Source organism: Pan troglodytes, chromosome 5 (assembly GCF_028858775.2).
Source record: "Pan troglodytes isolate AG18354 chromosome 5, NHGRI_mPanTro3-v2.0_pri, whole genome shotgun sequence".
In the NCBI taxonomy this organism is placed as follows: domain Eukaryota; kingdom Metazoa; phylum Chordata; class Mammalia; order Primates; family Hominidae; genus Pan; species Pan troglodytes.
In genome coordinates, this window is record NC_072403.2 from 40,762,319 (window position 1) to 40,775,831 (window position 13,513).

At 42.8% G+C, this 13,513-nt stretch overlaps 1 protein-coding gene across 10 annotated transcripts in view; it reads left to right on the forward strand.

The window, feature by feature from the left end:
* The first annotated feature begins 479 nt into the window (after nt 1-479).
* ANKS1A (ankyrin repeat and sterile alpha motif domain containing 1A) overlaps nt 480-13,513 on the forward strand; it is a 202,741-nt gene continuing 189,707 nt past the window's right edge. For 7 of the 10 annotated variants that reach the window (XM_024357155.3, XM_063812380.1, XM_024357154.3 and 4 more), the window contains exon 1: nt 516-824. In XM_024357155.3, the coding sequence (XP_024212923.1) occupies nt 628-824 (197 nt within the window). In that variant the 5' untranslated portion in view covers nt 516-627. Of the gene's footprint in view, nt 825-13,513 lie in introns of all 10 variants that reach the window. The other 3 variants (XM_024357156.3, XM_009451089.5, XM_518420.8) reach the window with 2 other exon arrangements.

Sequence of the window (13,513 nt, forward strand, 5' to 3'; positions counted from 1 at the left end):
ATGAACTAGTTCACGTACTGGGAGGATGAAGTGGTGAGGATATTTCTGTTTTAAAATTTTCTTCTCTTCCCTCATTGAGATACGAGGGGGAGGGCGTTTTATTCACCTGGGTATGACTAGGTCCCCGCACCTATTACATATTTAATTTATGCGTGCTGAAAGAATGGACTTGGAAATGTAGGTGCGCGTTACATTTATCTCTTTGTTTCTACGCTGCCTGGATGAATTACCGTATTTCCTGTCCCAGGAGCTCCCAAAACCTTTGGGGAAGGAGCGCACTTCGGGAGGCGCGTACAGGTGGGCCTGTTTGTCCCTTTCCACCTGCATAATGGGGGCCCACAAGGCGCTGTCTCCATGCCCCGAGAGGCGTGTCTCGGCACAGCAAAGTCCACCTGCGCTGGTCCGCGGAGCCCCGCCCAGCTAGGTGAGCTAGGGGGCGGGGCGCGGGGGCGCGGTGACGCGTGACGCCGGATCCCGGAAGTGACGCGCTCGTGGGGAAAAGGCAGGGAGGGGGTGGTGTCCCCAGCCGGTTTGGGGGGTGCGTTGCCCGGAGACGGAAAGTTTGGGAGCCCGAGCAGGCTCGGCTGCAGCCTTGGGGAGGGGGTCCAGCGGGTGGCGGCCCTGGGGATGGGGAAGGAGCAGGAGCTGCTGGAGGCGGCCCGCACCGGGCACCTCCCGGCGGTGGAGAAGCTGCTGTCCGGGAAGCGGCTCTCCTCAGGCTTTGGGGGCGGCGGCGGCGGTGGCTCTGGGGGCGGCGGCGGCGGCAGCGGCGGCGGCGGCGGCGGCCTCGGCTCTTCCAGCCACCCCCTCTCCAGTCTGCTCAGGTGGGTACGCGCCGGGGCCGGGCCGCTGCCTGCAGACCCTTTCTCCCCCACCCGTCTCTTGGGTCCCCAGAGAGATCGGGGGTCCTGAGACTCGGGCGGGGTGGGCTTGTGGCGTGCCCGGGGCGAGGCAGGCGGCCCGCGGGCCAGGGTACCGGAGGGCGCGCGGGTCCGAGTCCACGCTGCTCCGGGCTCGCCTGGTCTCCCGTTCTGACCCGGCTGCGAAGAATGGGAGTGCCCAGGTGGCAGCCTCCGCCGCATGGCACAGCCAGGGTTCACCCTCGCTCGCTACAGGGTGCCAGCTATCGTGGCTCACAAAAGCCAATTAAGAGCAAATATGTATATCATATATATATATATATATATATATATATATATATATATATATATATGAGATCTCCCTCACCTCCTGCAGAAACTCCTACGCCTTGTAGAATCTCGAGGCTCCTCTGGAGGAAATTCTATTGATTTTCTTCTCTGAGGAACTTGGAACCTTCCACCAGGCTACACAGGACCTCGCTTTATTTTTTTTTTTCCCTCGAGACGGAGACTTGTTCTGTCAGCCAGGCTGGAGTGCAGTGGCGCGATCTCGGCTCACTGCAACCTCCGCCTCCCGGGTTCAAGCGATTCTCCTGCCTCTGCCTCCCAAGTAGCTGGGATTACAGGCGCCCGCCACGACACCCGGCTAATTTTTGTATTTTTAGTAGAGACGGGGTTTCACCATATTGGCCAGGCTGGTCTCGAACTCTTGACCTCAGGAACCGCCCGCCTCGGCTTCCCAAAGCGCTGGGATTACAGGCGTGAGCCACCGCGCCTGGCCCCTCGTTTTTGTTTTATTAAAATTGCCTCTGGATGTATCATTTTCAAGATGTTCGTCTTTGAGCCTCTCTTGTGCTTGAAGTTCAAATTGTAGTTCCTTGTAGTGAACCTCATTGGATTAGTCTAAGTGGCATATGCAGGATTCATCCAGGGGCTTATTCATCTAGAAATAAAGGCAGAGAGACTTGTTTAGGAAACCGAAGGATGCTGTAAACTTTTCCAAGGTCTGTTGTTAAACGCTTCAATCTGGAGCTGTAAGGACCGAGGGGAAAACATCAGTTTTGTGTGGCTTCGAAGGGGGATTGGAGGTGCTTTGTTAGTGTGAGTTAAATGTGTTAGTTCAGCAGCGCTTTCATAGCCTGATTTCTTTTTCCTTCCTTGTTCTTTTGAGGTTTTTAAGAAGTGGAAGTTCATTTAGAAATGCCTTCGTTAGCTTTTGTTCCCCATTACTTTATGTAACTTCAGTTTGAGTGAGCTTGGACCATATAAGCCTAAGGCGCTAATAAATTGTTATTAATAGATATTAAGCACTGAGTACCAACCCAGGTCTTTACAGGAAGATTTTAAAAAGCAATATAAGTAGGTACTTAAGATTTGTTGAAGAAATAAAAGTATCAGTTGCAGGACAATAAATTTCTAAATAAATGGATGGTGGATGGTATTACTCCCTGTAATTGCTAGCAGCTCAGAGAACAGAGACATCATTTAGGGATGGAGTGGAAGTCAGGGCTTCCAAAAGGAGGGAGACTTAAGCTGGCCTTGAAGGATGTGAGGATTTGGGTAGGTGAGTTATGATGGGCATGTTTCAGGTGGGTACCCCATGATCAGAGGCACAGAAATGAGAATGGAAACTTATTTGGTGCTCCTTAGGCAACAGGAGAAGAACTTCCTGCCTGCACCCTTGAGAGGTTGGGCATAATAAAGGTAAATAATAATGGATGGGTATACTTCCATATATCATGTTTATATTCTCAGTCCCTAGATCAGTGCCTGACAACTTACAGGTGTTTAATAAATGTACAGTGAATGCATGAATTGGGTTTTGAATCTGGATTTGCCACTCTGCAGTTCTGATGTCTGAGAGGTGACAAGACTGTACAGGTTTGGAGATGCCTCTGTCTTTAATGAGTTGATGACATAGCATTTGGAGATTTTCCAGAGATATCTTAACCCTCAGCATATCCTGCTAAAGTGAGAAGTTTCTCATATCTCCCACCCTCAAGCACAGGTCAAATTATTCTTTTTTTTTTTTTTTTGGAGACGGAGTCTCGCTCTGTCCACAGTCTGGAGTGCAGTGGCAGTATCTCAGCTCACTGCAACCTTCGCCTTCCTGGGTTCAAGCGATTCTCCTGCCTCAGCCTCCCAAGTAGCTGGGACTACAGGCAAGCGCCACCACACCCAGCTAATTTTTGTATTTTTTGTAGAGATGGAGTTTCACCGTGTTAGCCAGGCTGTTCTCAATTTCTTGACCTCGTGATCCGCCGGCCTCGGCCTCCCAAAGTGCTGAGATTACAGGCGTGAGCCACCTTGCCCGGCCTCAGGTCAAGTTATTCTTAGTGCGCTCACTCGGAGACTATTGAAATTCTGCTGAGGATTTAACTGCCATATAGTTAATATAGTTAAGCAAGACTAGGAAACCTGTTGAGCACAATGCTTCTACTTTGGGCCTCTTGCTGATGTGTCCTGTCTCTGCCATAAAGTGTGTTAACTCTCTATTCCCTAGAGTTAGAGAGCTGGCTCACCTTGACTTGCTTCTGTGTCTTTTGTAGAGAGGGTAAATGCCTAAGAGCTTCCCAACCTCTCATTCCTGTGACTCCTAGGGGCAGGGAGGATCTGGAGGCACTAGTTACACTAATTAGAGGTGACTCTGGTTAAAGCTAGTAAAAGATTTCTGAGCAAATGAGACCATGCATAGGTCAGTATGTCCTCCCTTTTTAGATGTGGACATAGTGAAGGGTAGGTTACCTCTGCTCCCAACCCTCTCTCCCCTAAAGACCCTGGATTATTTAATGAGAGCTGTGGAATCATAGCTTCAGATTTGGCCTTTGTATTAGCGGCCATATTCTACCCCTATTTGTACTGCCAACTGTAACTTGCCTGAAGTAAAGCTGGCAGAAATAGGAGCTTACAGTTGCAGTGGAATAATTGTTCCAGACCACACATGTTTGTGTATTCACCTGTTTGTGTTCCCCCATCCCGTATTCCACAAAGGCTTTGTGTTTATTCTTAAGCTACAAAATGCCCTCTTCTCTTACCCATCCCTTTTCCTCTACACAGCTTGGGCTTAGGTTTTAACTTCTTAAAGCCCTTCCTGATGACCCTAATACACACAGATCTCTCAAGCTTCCATGTCTTTGGAGCACGTCATCTGTAGTGTACTTTGCTTGCCTAGCTTTCACAGTTGATCGCTTTGGCCTGTCAGTATAATGTTTACATATAGCAACCCTCACCGATTGATGCTATACCTGAGAATCAGAAAGTCAGCAAAGAAGACTTCTACTAGAAAAACATGTTGTTACAAACTTTGTGTTCTTCTAGCCTTCCTTATTTACTGGATATTTATTCAGGAACAGTATAGCATTATACTGTCCACTTGTTCTTAGCATTAAGCATGTTATAGCCTTAAGACCACTTGTTTTTGTGTCAGACTTCCTGGATTCACATTCCACTGCCACCACTGACTAGCTGCTTGACATTATTCAAGTTAACCACTTTGATACTCAATTTCTGCATCTGTAAAATGGGGATAATACTATCTGCCTTATAGGTATCATCTTAGATAATGTGTGTAAGGGACTTACCATAATTCCTGGCATATTCTAAGTCCTCAGTTCAGCACATACGGTTTTGCTGTGTTGCACCTGTTCTGTGCAAAGTACCATGCCAGACACATTATTTATTTATATTTTTGTAGAGATGGTGTCCCACTATGTTGCCCAGGCTAGTCTCAAACTCCTGGGCTCAAACGATCTTCCTGCCTCAGCCTCCCAAAGTGCTGGGATTATAGGTGTGAGCCACAGTGCCCTGCCTGACACATTTTAAATGGTGTTTTTTCATGCTTGGGGATCTGTTTTCCAAGCATGGCAGACTAGAAAGAGTAAATAAGGGAGAGGAATCATTCATATACCCAGTGTTTACCCATGATATACTTTGTGCCAGGCCAAGTGATTGCTAGATGCACTGCAAAATATGTCTGAGACCTGGGACATTGTACGTGGTCTGTCAGAATTAGCCCCTCTCTTCATACATGTTCTGTTCCCTTACAGAGTTTATAGTAGTATGATACGTCTGTGTAACAGGCCAACAAAAAGGAGACAGAGAAAGCACACAAATTTAGCATAATTTATCCTACCTCCCGGCTGTTTGAAGCTATTAACATAGGTGTATATAGCCCTATATACCTACGTAAGCCCCAAGCATCAGTTTACTGTATCTTTGTGCTATGATTTATGTTTATTATGACTGTTAGCCATCAAATAAAGATTAAATTATGTTCAATATAGCTTGTTAGTGAAAGAAGAAAAAAAATATAGTTTTCTATCCAAAATGGTTTAAATATAATTTTTTTACTTAAAAGGATAAGCAATAGATTATCTAGAAAGCACAGTTATCCAAAATGTCTAGGCTTACAGAGGCTCTGGATTGCATGGATTATACTTTATATAATACTAACTCATTTTCTGATTGTTTAATGGATGCATGCCTTCGGTCTATACCTTGGGAGCTTGGGATAGGCATTCTATCAAACTTCTTAACTTACAGTATTTTTTAGTTCTGGGCACGTAGCGGGCACTCAGATTCTCATGTAACAAGACAGTTTGCTATGTTTAGAGTTGTAGTGAAATACTGATTTCCAAGAAAGAAACTCCTGTATAAGAATATTGTAAGATTTGGCTAAAAGTAAATTCTTTCAACTAAAAGGCCTAAAAGATCTGAGAAAAGGAAATGTTAAAACCAATCATGGCCAGGCACAGTGGCTCACCTCTGTAATACCAACACTTTGGGAGGCTGAGGCGGCTGGATCACTTGAGCCCAGGAGTTTGAAACCAGCCTGGGCAACATGCTGAAATCCCATCTCTACGAAAAATACAAACATTAGCCAGGCGTGATGGTGTGCACCTGTAGTCCCAGCTACTCGGGAGGCTGATATGGGAGGATTGCTTGAGTCTGGGAGGTTGAGGCTGCAGTGAGCCAAGATTGTTCCACTGCATTTCAGCCTGGGTGACAGAGCTAGACCACGTCCTCACACCACCACCCCCCAAAAAAAGAAGAAAAAAGAAAACCAGCCACAATAGCTTCAAACTGTAAATTGAGTTATGAACTAAATACTGATGTATATGAATGGAAAAGTAAAGTGAAATGTACTTCTTAGGGTTCAGAAGCACAGAGAAACTAAACCAAAGATCACAGTTGAGGAGATTATGTCATGGTTTAGGAATATTTTATGCTTAATTTCTCAAGCATGAGAAGGGTGAATAAGAAAAGAGGAAGCCAAGGAGACTTGCTGGAGAATCTGAAAATTTATAGATAGTAGCAATGAATGTGGCTTTAAACTAGTTTTTATGCTGCCATTTCATTGGGGGAATAAAAGAAAAAGAAAACTATTCCAAAACAGATATGAATTTCCCAAGATGTGAAAATGTTCTGAAATAAGGAATGAAGCATGAAAAATTTTGAAAAATGGACCTCATTTGGAGGATAACAGATTCTCCCAAATGTCAGAAAATATGGCAAGTAATTCATTGTTGTAAAGAAAGCTTCCTAATATTTATTTAAGGACTTTGGTTTTTGTTTTTTTTTTAATTAAAAAAAAAATTTAAGAGACAGGAGTCTTGCTAATGTTGTCCAGGCTGACCTTAAACTCCTGGGCTCAATTGATCCTCCTGCCTCATCCTCCTGAGCTATTGGGACTGCAGGCACATGCCACCATGCCAGGCTAGACTTCTTCCTCTTGTTAGTGTTATTATTTTTTAAACAGTGATTAGCATAACCATTCTATTGAAATGGTCCTTTATTCATTCCCAGAATGGATCTGAACCTTGGAGATTATAATGGCATGACAGCCTTTTCTCATGCTGACCTTTTTACTTTTGCCCACTACTGTGCCAGATTTCTTTTGAAAGTGCCTATTTTGAGCAAAATGATTTTAACATCTTAAGGAAGAGGGCAACACTGACCATGTAAGGATTGTAGAATGGAAGGGCCTGGAAACAGATCTTGTGGATTTGAATTTGTCTGATCTAAGTTCCTGCTCTTCTAAGAGAATGCAAAAACAAGATAAAATGCAACTATCCACTAGCATAGCAGTTTTCTGGGTCTTCCACTAAACTATCTTAATTAATTAAAAATAGTTTTTCAAGAATGTCTTTCTTTTTTTTTCTTTTTTTTTTTTTTCTGAGACAGCGTCTCTCTCTCTCTCCCAGGCTGGAGTGCGATGGCACGATCTCGACTCATTGCAGCCTCCACCTCCCGGGTTCAAGCGATTCTCCTGTCTCAGCCTCCCGAGTAGCTGGGATTACAGGCGCACGTATTTTAGTAGGGACGGGATTTCACTGTGTTGCCCAGGCTGGTCTCGAACTCCTGAGCTCAGGCAGTCTACCCTCAGCCTCCGGAAGTGCTAGGATTACAGGCGTTAGCCACCGTGCCTGGCCTTTTTTTTTTTTTTTTTTTTCTTTTTTTTTTCAGAGACAGTGTCTCACTCCTTCATCCAGACTGGAGTACAGTGGTGCAATCTCAGCTCACTGCAACCTCTGCCTCTCAGGTTTAAGTAATTCTTGTGCCTCAGCCTCCTGAGTAGCTGTGATTACAGGCATGCACCACTGCACCTGGCTAATATTTGTATTTTAGTAGAGACGGGGGTTTCACTATGTTGGCCAGGCTAGTCTCGAACTCCTGACTTCAAGTGATCTGCCTGCCTCGGCCTCCCAAAGTGCTGGAATTACTACAGGTGTGAGCCCCCACGCCCAGCCAAGAATGTCTTAAAATACTCCCTTTAAGTGTGATTTTGTTGGGAGGGCAGCCCTGTTCCTGCATTTTGGAATTGCTGTACTTACATTTTTGCTTTATCTAAAGCAGAGTGTGGTTCCCCTGTTAAAAAAACAAAAGGAAACAAAAAAAGGTAACATGCTTGGAAATGACTTTTGTGGTAGTTACTTTATATGTAAAAATCTAGAAGGTGCCTAATCTTAAACTGAGTAAGGCATTTACTTAGAATTAAAGATAATTTACCCAGCCTGGGCAACATGGCAAGACCTCGTTTCTACAAAAAATAAAAAAACTAGGCCAGGCGCAGTGGCTCACGCCTGTAATCCCGGCACTTTGGGAGGCTGAGGCGGGTGGATCACCTGAGGTCAGGAGTTAGAGACCAGCCTGGCCAATATGGTAAAACCCCATCTCTATTAAAAATACAAAATTAGCTGGGTGTGGTGGCCTGCGTCTGTAATCCCAGCTACTTGGGAGGCTGAGGCAGGAGAATTGCTTGAACCTGGGAGGCAGAGGTTGCAGTGAGCCGAGATTGTGCCATTGCACTCCAGCCTGGGCAAAAAAGAGCGACACTCCATCTCAAAAAAAAATAAAAATAAAAAATTAGCTGAGTGTGATGGCATGCACCTGTGGCCCCAGCTACTCGGGAGGCAGAGACGCAAAGGTGGGAGAATTGCTAGAGCCCAGAAGGTGGAAGGTTGAGGCTGCAGTGAAAAGAAAATTTACTACAAAGTTTAAGATTTAAAGTCAGTGGTCTCCCTTTTTCCTGCATCCTCCAATTGAAGTTCAGTTTTTACTTTCTTAGTTGCAAAAATTAGAGACAGGAAACAATGAAACAAGCTTGTGATCTGAAGAATTTGACTTGTATCTAGTAGCTTCAGCATGTTCACGGGTCATAGGAGGTTATGGTCCCAGTGAAAGTTACATTCTTGGCCAGAAAAATCCCTTCAGGAGGTTCTTTTTCCCACATTGGATTGTTCACCCCAAACAGCTGTGAATTTTGGTTTGCAAAAGGAAGTCCAGGCTATTTCTGCCCTAGTCTTTCATAGGGAAAGTAAATTACTGGGTTTTTAGCCCAGAAACACTAAGGAAACCCCAGAAGTAGACAGTGGAGAGTTTGTTCTTAGAAAAATCAGGCTCTCCTGTGGGTAGGAACTTGGTCTCTTTTTTGGAGAGCTCTCAGAAAATATTTCCCACACTGATTTCCAAAGGATTATTGGGAGATTTTCTGTGGTAGAGAAAATTATATCGTATAATATGTTACATTCATAGAACATCTTCACATAACTTTGGTGTGGTTAGAGTTAATGGTAGTAATACTAGAAATTATATGGTATGTCTTCATATTTATCCTTTCTCAGTAATTTGTAGATCAAGTTTGTTTAGTTTACAAATCAAAAAAGAGTTTTTAAAACAAGTCAGTTGTCTCTGCTTTGAAACAAGATAGTTGTATCTGTTTGTGATATTATTACCACTGATCCAGGAAGCAGAACTGCCTCCTGGCCTACTTAAGTGGCGAGGACATACTGTGGTGGCTAAGGATCAGGTTCTGACCCAACTCTGCCTTGTGACTTAGGCAAATTAAGTCACTTTTCTGCGCCTCTGTGTCTTCATATATATAATGGGCCTGGGATGGTGCCTATCTTCTAAAGCAGCATTAAATGAGCTAAAGGATGTAAGGCATATAATGCCTGGCACATGGCAAGGGCTTGGTAACCCTCAGCTGCTAGAATCATCTAATGGGAGCCAGGTGCTTGCCACCCTTGATGAATCAGAGTGAGGACCCTGTTAAGGACATATCTTTTATTGATGTTGCCATTTTAACATTTATAATAATTCACAGCAGAAGCTCCCAACCTTTTAAACTATGAAGAGTCCCATAGTTTTAAAAAGCCTGAAAATTGGCAATGGTGGCAAAGTTACAAAGCAATCCAGGTCCACAATCCTTTGTTTGAAACCTTGGGGCCAGATATGTTTTCAGGGTGCTGACTCAATATTGTATATTGAGTCCCTAGTGGGACTGTGGCAGCACCCTGGAAACATTGTATTTCTACAGCAAAACCTGTAAATATTGACTAAATGGGATAAATATGAAGCTGCTTCATATCAGCGTAGGTCAGGTTTTGCAGCTAAATGACTTTGCTGCTAACTTATGAAAATATATTTTCAGAGCTTTTTGGATTTCTGAATTGTTGATAAGGGACTGTAAACCTCTGCCTTTATGGTAGAAAAATTGCAAGACAAAGAAATGCACTAAGAAGAAAATAAAATCAGTTATAATTTTACCACCTACAGAAATTAACTTGAAATTTTGGTGTACAATCTTGTTTTTTTCTGTGCAAACTTTTTTTTTTGAACAGAAATGACATTATTTTGTATATACTTTGTCTCATGTTTTCACGAACTATATTGTGAAAACACTTTCCTATATTTTCTGTCCTCCTCAACCTCATTTTAAATGGATGTGATATCCGTGGTATATATGAATTGTAATTAATTTAACCCCTTTCCTGACATGGAACATGAGTTTGTTTTTCGTTTTCTGCTATTAGAACAGCTCTGTGATGAACATGCATGTGGATAAGTTTGTGTGTACATTCTGCTTATAACATTTGATATATTCAATAGAATGGTAGGTGTAGTTTCAACATTCAGCCATTGCAGAAATCAACAGCTGAATATTCAAATTGCACCTCAAAATCAACAAGAAACATACATGTTGTTGAATTTGAGGACTCATAGTAATTCTGAGGCCCCTTACATCTCCTGGGTCCTTCTGACTGGGAAGTAATATACTGATTTATGGTTGCTAAATACTACTTATATTCAGAAAGTAACCTTTGTGCAAGCCCAGGACTTTTTAATGGTTAACTTAAGGCTTTACTGGTTCTTTTTCATAGACCAAATGTTTAGAAGAGGGCCATTAATAATACAAATGCATGGAGCAATATGCTCCAAGCAGAATAAAATAAAAACAGCTTTATGGCCCAGCATGGTGGCTAATACCTATAATCCCAGCACTTTGGGAGGCGGAGGCCGGAGGATCACTTGAGCCTAGGAGTTTGACAGCAGCCTGGGCAACATAGTGAGACCCAGTTTCTATTAAAAAAAAAAAGTAATTAAAAAACAAAAATAAATAGCTGTTATTTTGTAAAGTAGAGATGAGGTCTTGCTATGTTGCCCAGTCTGGACGCAAATTTATTTTTTCTTTTAAATTATAGTTGAGACCTATTTACAAAAAGACTGATGGCCAGAAAAGATTACAAAACAAATCAGTTCAGAGCTGTTTACCTGAGTGTCTGAAAGGTTCTTAGACTTTCTGATGTGGTTTTTAGAACTTTAACTCTCTGCTGTACCTGGGGAGGAGTCCCAGTCCTGGCTTTGCTCATAACTATCCACATCATGCTCACCACTCTTCCTCTGATCCAGCCTGATAGAGTCTGTGCATTGACTTTTGTCCTCAATGGGGCCAGCCGCCTGATTCTTGCTTTTTCAGGTTGCCCTGCAGCCATGATCAAACTTCAATGCAAAGTCCAGCCCATACTGTAGTATTTGAAGTCAGTAACTCAATAGCTCAGAAATGTTGCTACTGACAGTATTGTGGGTGAGTGTGTATGTGTGTATTTGGGATGGGTGGGATGGTTTCACTTCTTGAGCACTTAATACTTTGCTCTGTCTGTGCCAAGGGCTTTACATACATGTATTTGCTCAGTTTACCTACACAACATGCCTGCAAGGTAATTATTGTTATTTCCATTTTACAGATGAAGAAGCAAAAGTTAAGAGAGAGGTTAAAGTGACTAGCCCAGTGCCACGCAGGGGAGTGCAGAGCCTGGCATCTTTGTGATTCCAAAACTTTTGCTTATAAAGCACTGCATTTGGCCACTTGGAGAATCAGTCTCTTTGGATGAGACTTAAGCGACCACTTACTATATGCTTAGGTAAAATTTTGCTGAAAAGATTAATTAGGGATTTATTTAAGTTTAATAGTTGCTTTTATACCACTTCATGCTATACCCTTCTAAGCACTTTACAAGTATTAACTCATTTTGTCCTCATAACAACTCTCTCTGTTTTTTTTTTTAATAACAAAAATAGAGATGGGGTCTCACTATGTTGCCCAGGTTGGTCTCAAATTCTGGAGCTCAAGCGAGCCTCCTGCTTCAGCCTCCCAGAGTGTTAGAATTACAAGCATGAGCCACCACACCTGGCCATAACAACTGTTTGAGGAATACACTAGTAGTATTGCCATTTTACTGGTGAGGAAACTGAAACACAGAGAGATGAAGTAACTTGCCAAGGTGCAGTAAGCTAGTAAAAGTTAGAGCTTAGTTTTGAACCCAGGCAGACAGGCCCCAGAGTCTTTGCTCTTGGTTATTATGCAACTGGGACTTCTTCCTTTTACCCAAGAATGTAACACAAAGTCCTTTGGGAAGACTTTGACTACATACAGTGAGGTAGGCTCATTAAAAAAAAAAAAATTGGCAAATTCCCTGGAATACAGGAAAGTTAGGTAAAGAGAATGCCTTTACGTCTATGCCAAATAATATATTAGTTTAGAGAATGTGGGGGACTTCCCTATAGCTCCCACATTGCTTTTTCGGACTTCTAGAAAATTCTCATCTCATGTAGGTGCATGTGTTCATGAATTTTACCTGTGAGAAAATTTAAGTGGTCCCTGTGCCCCCCGCAACCAGTTCAAAATGATAAAAATTAGTTTTGGACCCATAAGCTACATAAACTGCCAGATGCACTACCAGGGCCAAAGTTTGTACAGGGGAAGTGAATCTAAACAATTGGCAATAACCAAAAGCCTGTGTATTTGAAGTTATTTCCAACTCTGTTTTTTTTTTTAAACAATTCGCTCCCTCATTAGTGATAACAACCAAAATTTGCATTCTCAAATAATAATTAGTTGGCCCATAAAATGATTTTCAGACAGTATTATCTGGCTGGTTCAAATGATGGTTGATGCTGTCTTGAAGCCTAGGATTATGGGATGGGAAATGTTACTTTCCATAATCCTTGGTACTTTAATCTTCACAATCCTTCAATACAGGTATTAGTGCCCATTTTACTGATGATTTTCTAGTGGTTAAATGACTGGCTTAGAACTGGGCTGAGGTGGGGTTTTTTTTTGTTGTTTGTTTTCTGAGATGAGGTCTCACCCTGTCACTCAGGCTGGAGCACAGTGATGCAATCACAGCTCATTGTAACTTCAGCCTCCTGGGCTCAAGCAATCTTCCCACCTGAGTCTACTGAGTAGCTGGGACTACAGGCTCATGACACCATGCCCGGTTAATTTTTGTATTTTTTGTAGAGACGGAGTCTTGCCATGTTTCCCAGGCTGGTCTTGAATTCCTGGGCTTAAGAGATCTGCCCACCTTGGCCTCCCAAAGTGTTGGGATTACAGGCGTGAGCCATCACACCCAGACAGGACTGAGGTGTTCTGTTTGTGAGGCCTTTAAGGGTCCTATTTTATGCAGAATCATGGCTACCAAAAAGACGTCTGTGGAAGTATAAGGTGGAAAGTATAAGGAGAAGGTGGTATTCTAGCTAAGTAGCTCTGAAAATATCTATGGGTCCTATATACCTAACAGTAATAGAATAGGCCTATTACTTTTTACCTACAAATGAAAATACTTTAGATATTGAAATTGGCAGAGATTCCACATTTGTTACTTTTTAATCTATTGCTATCTCCATAATTGTGTGTGTAAGACTCAGCTGGAGAATAGTTTTCTTGCTAGTCACTCATCAGCAGTCTCTCTTGCCATCTTTAGCAGACCCAGAGCAGAGTTTCAAAAGACTTTTCAAATAGATGATCCAGGGCTTCGTGCTTCATTTTAAGGTTTAAGTTTTTCTTTTTTGTTTCTTTTTTTTTTTCTTTT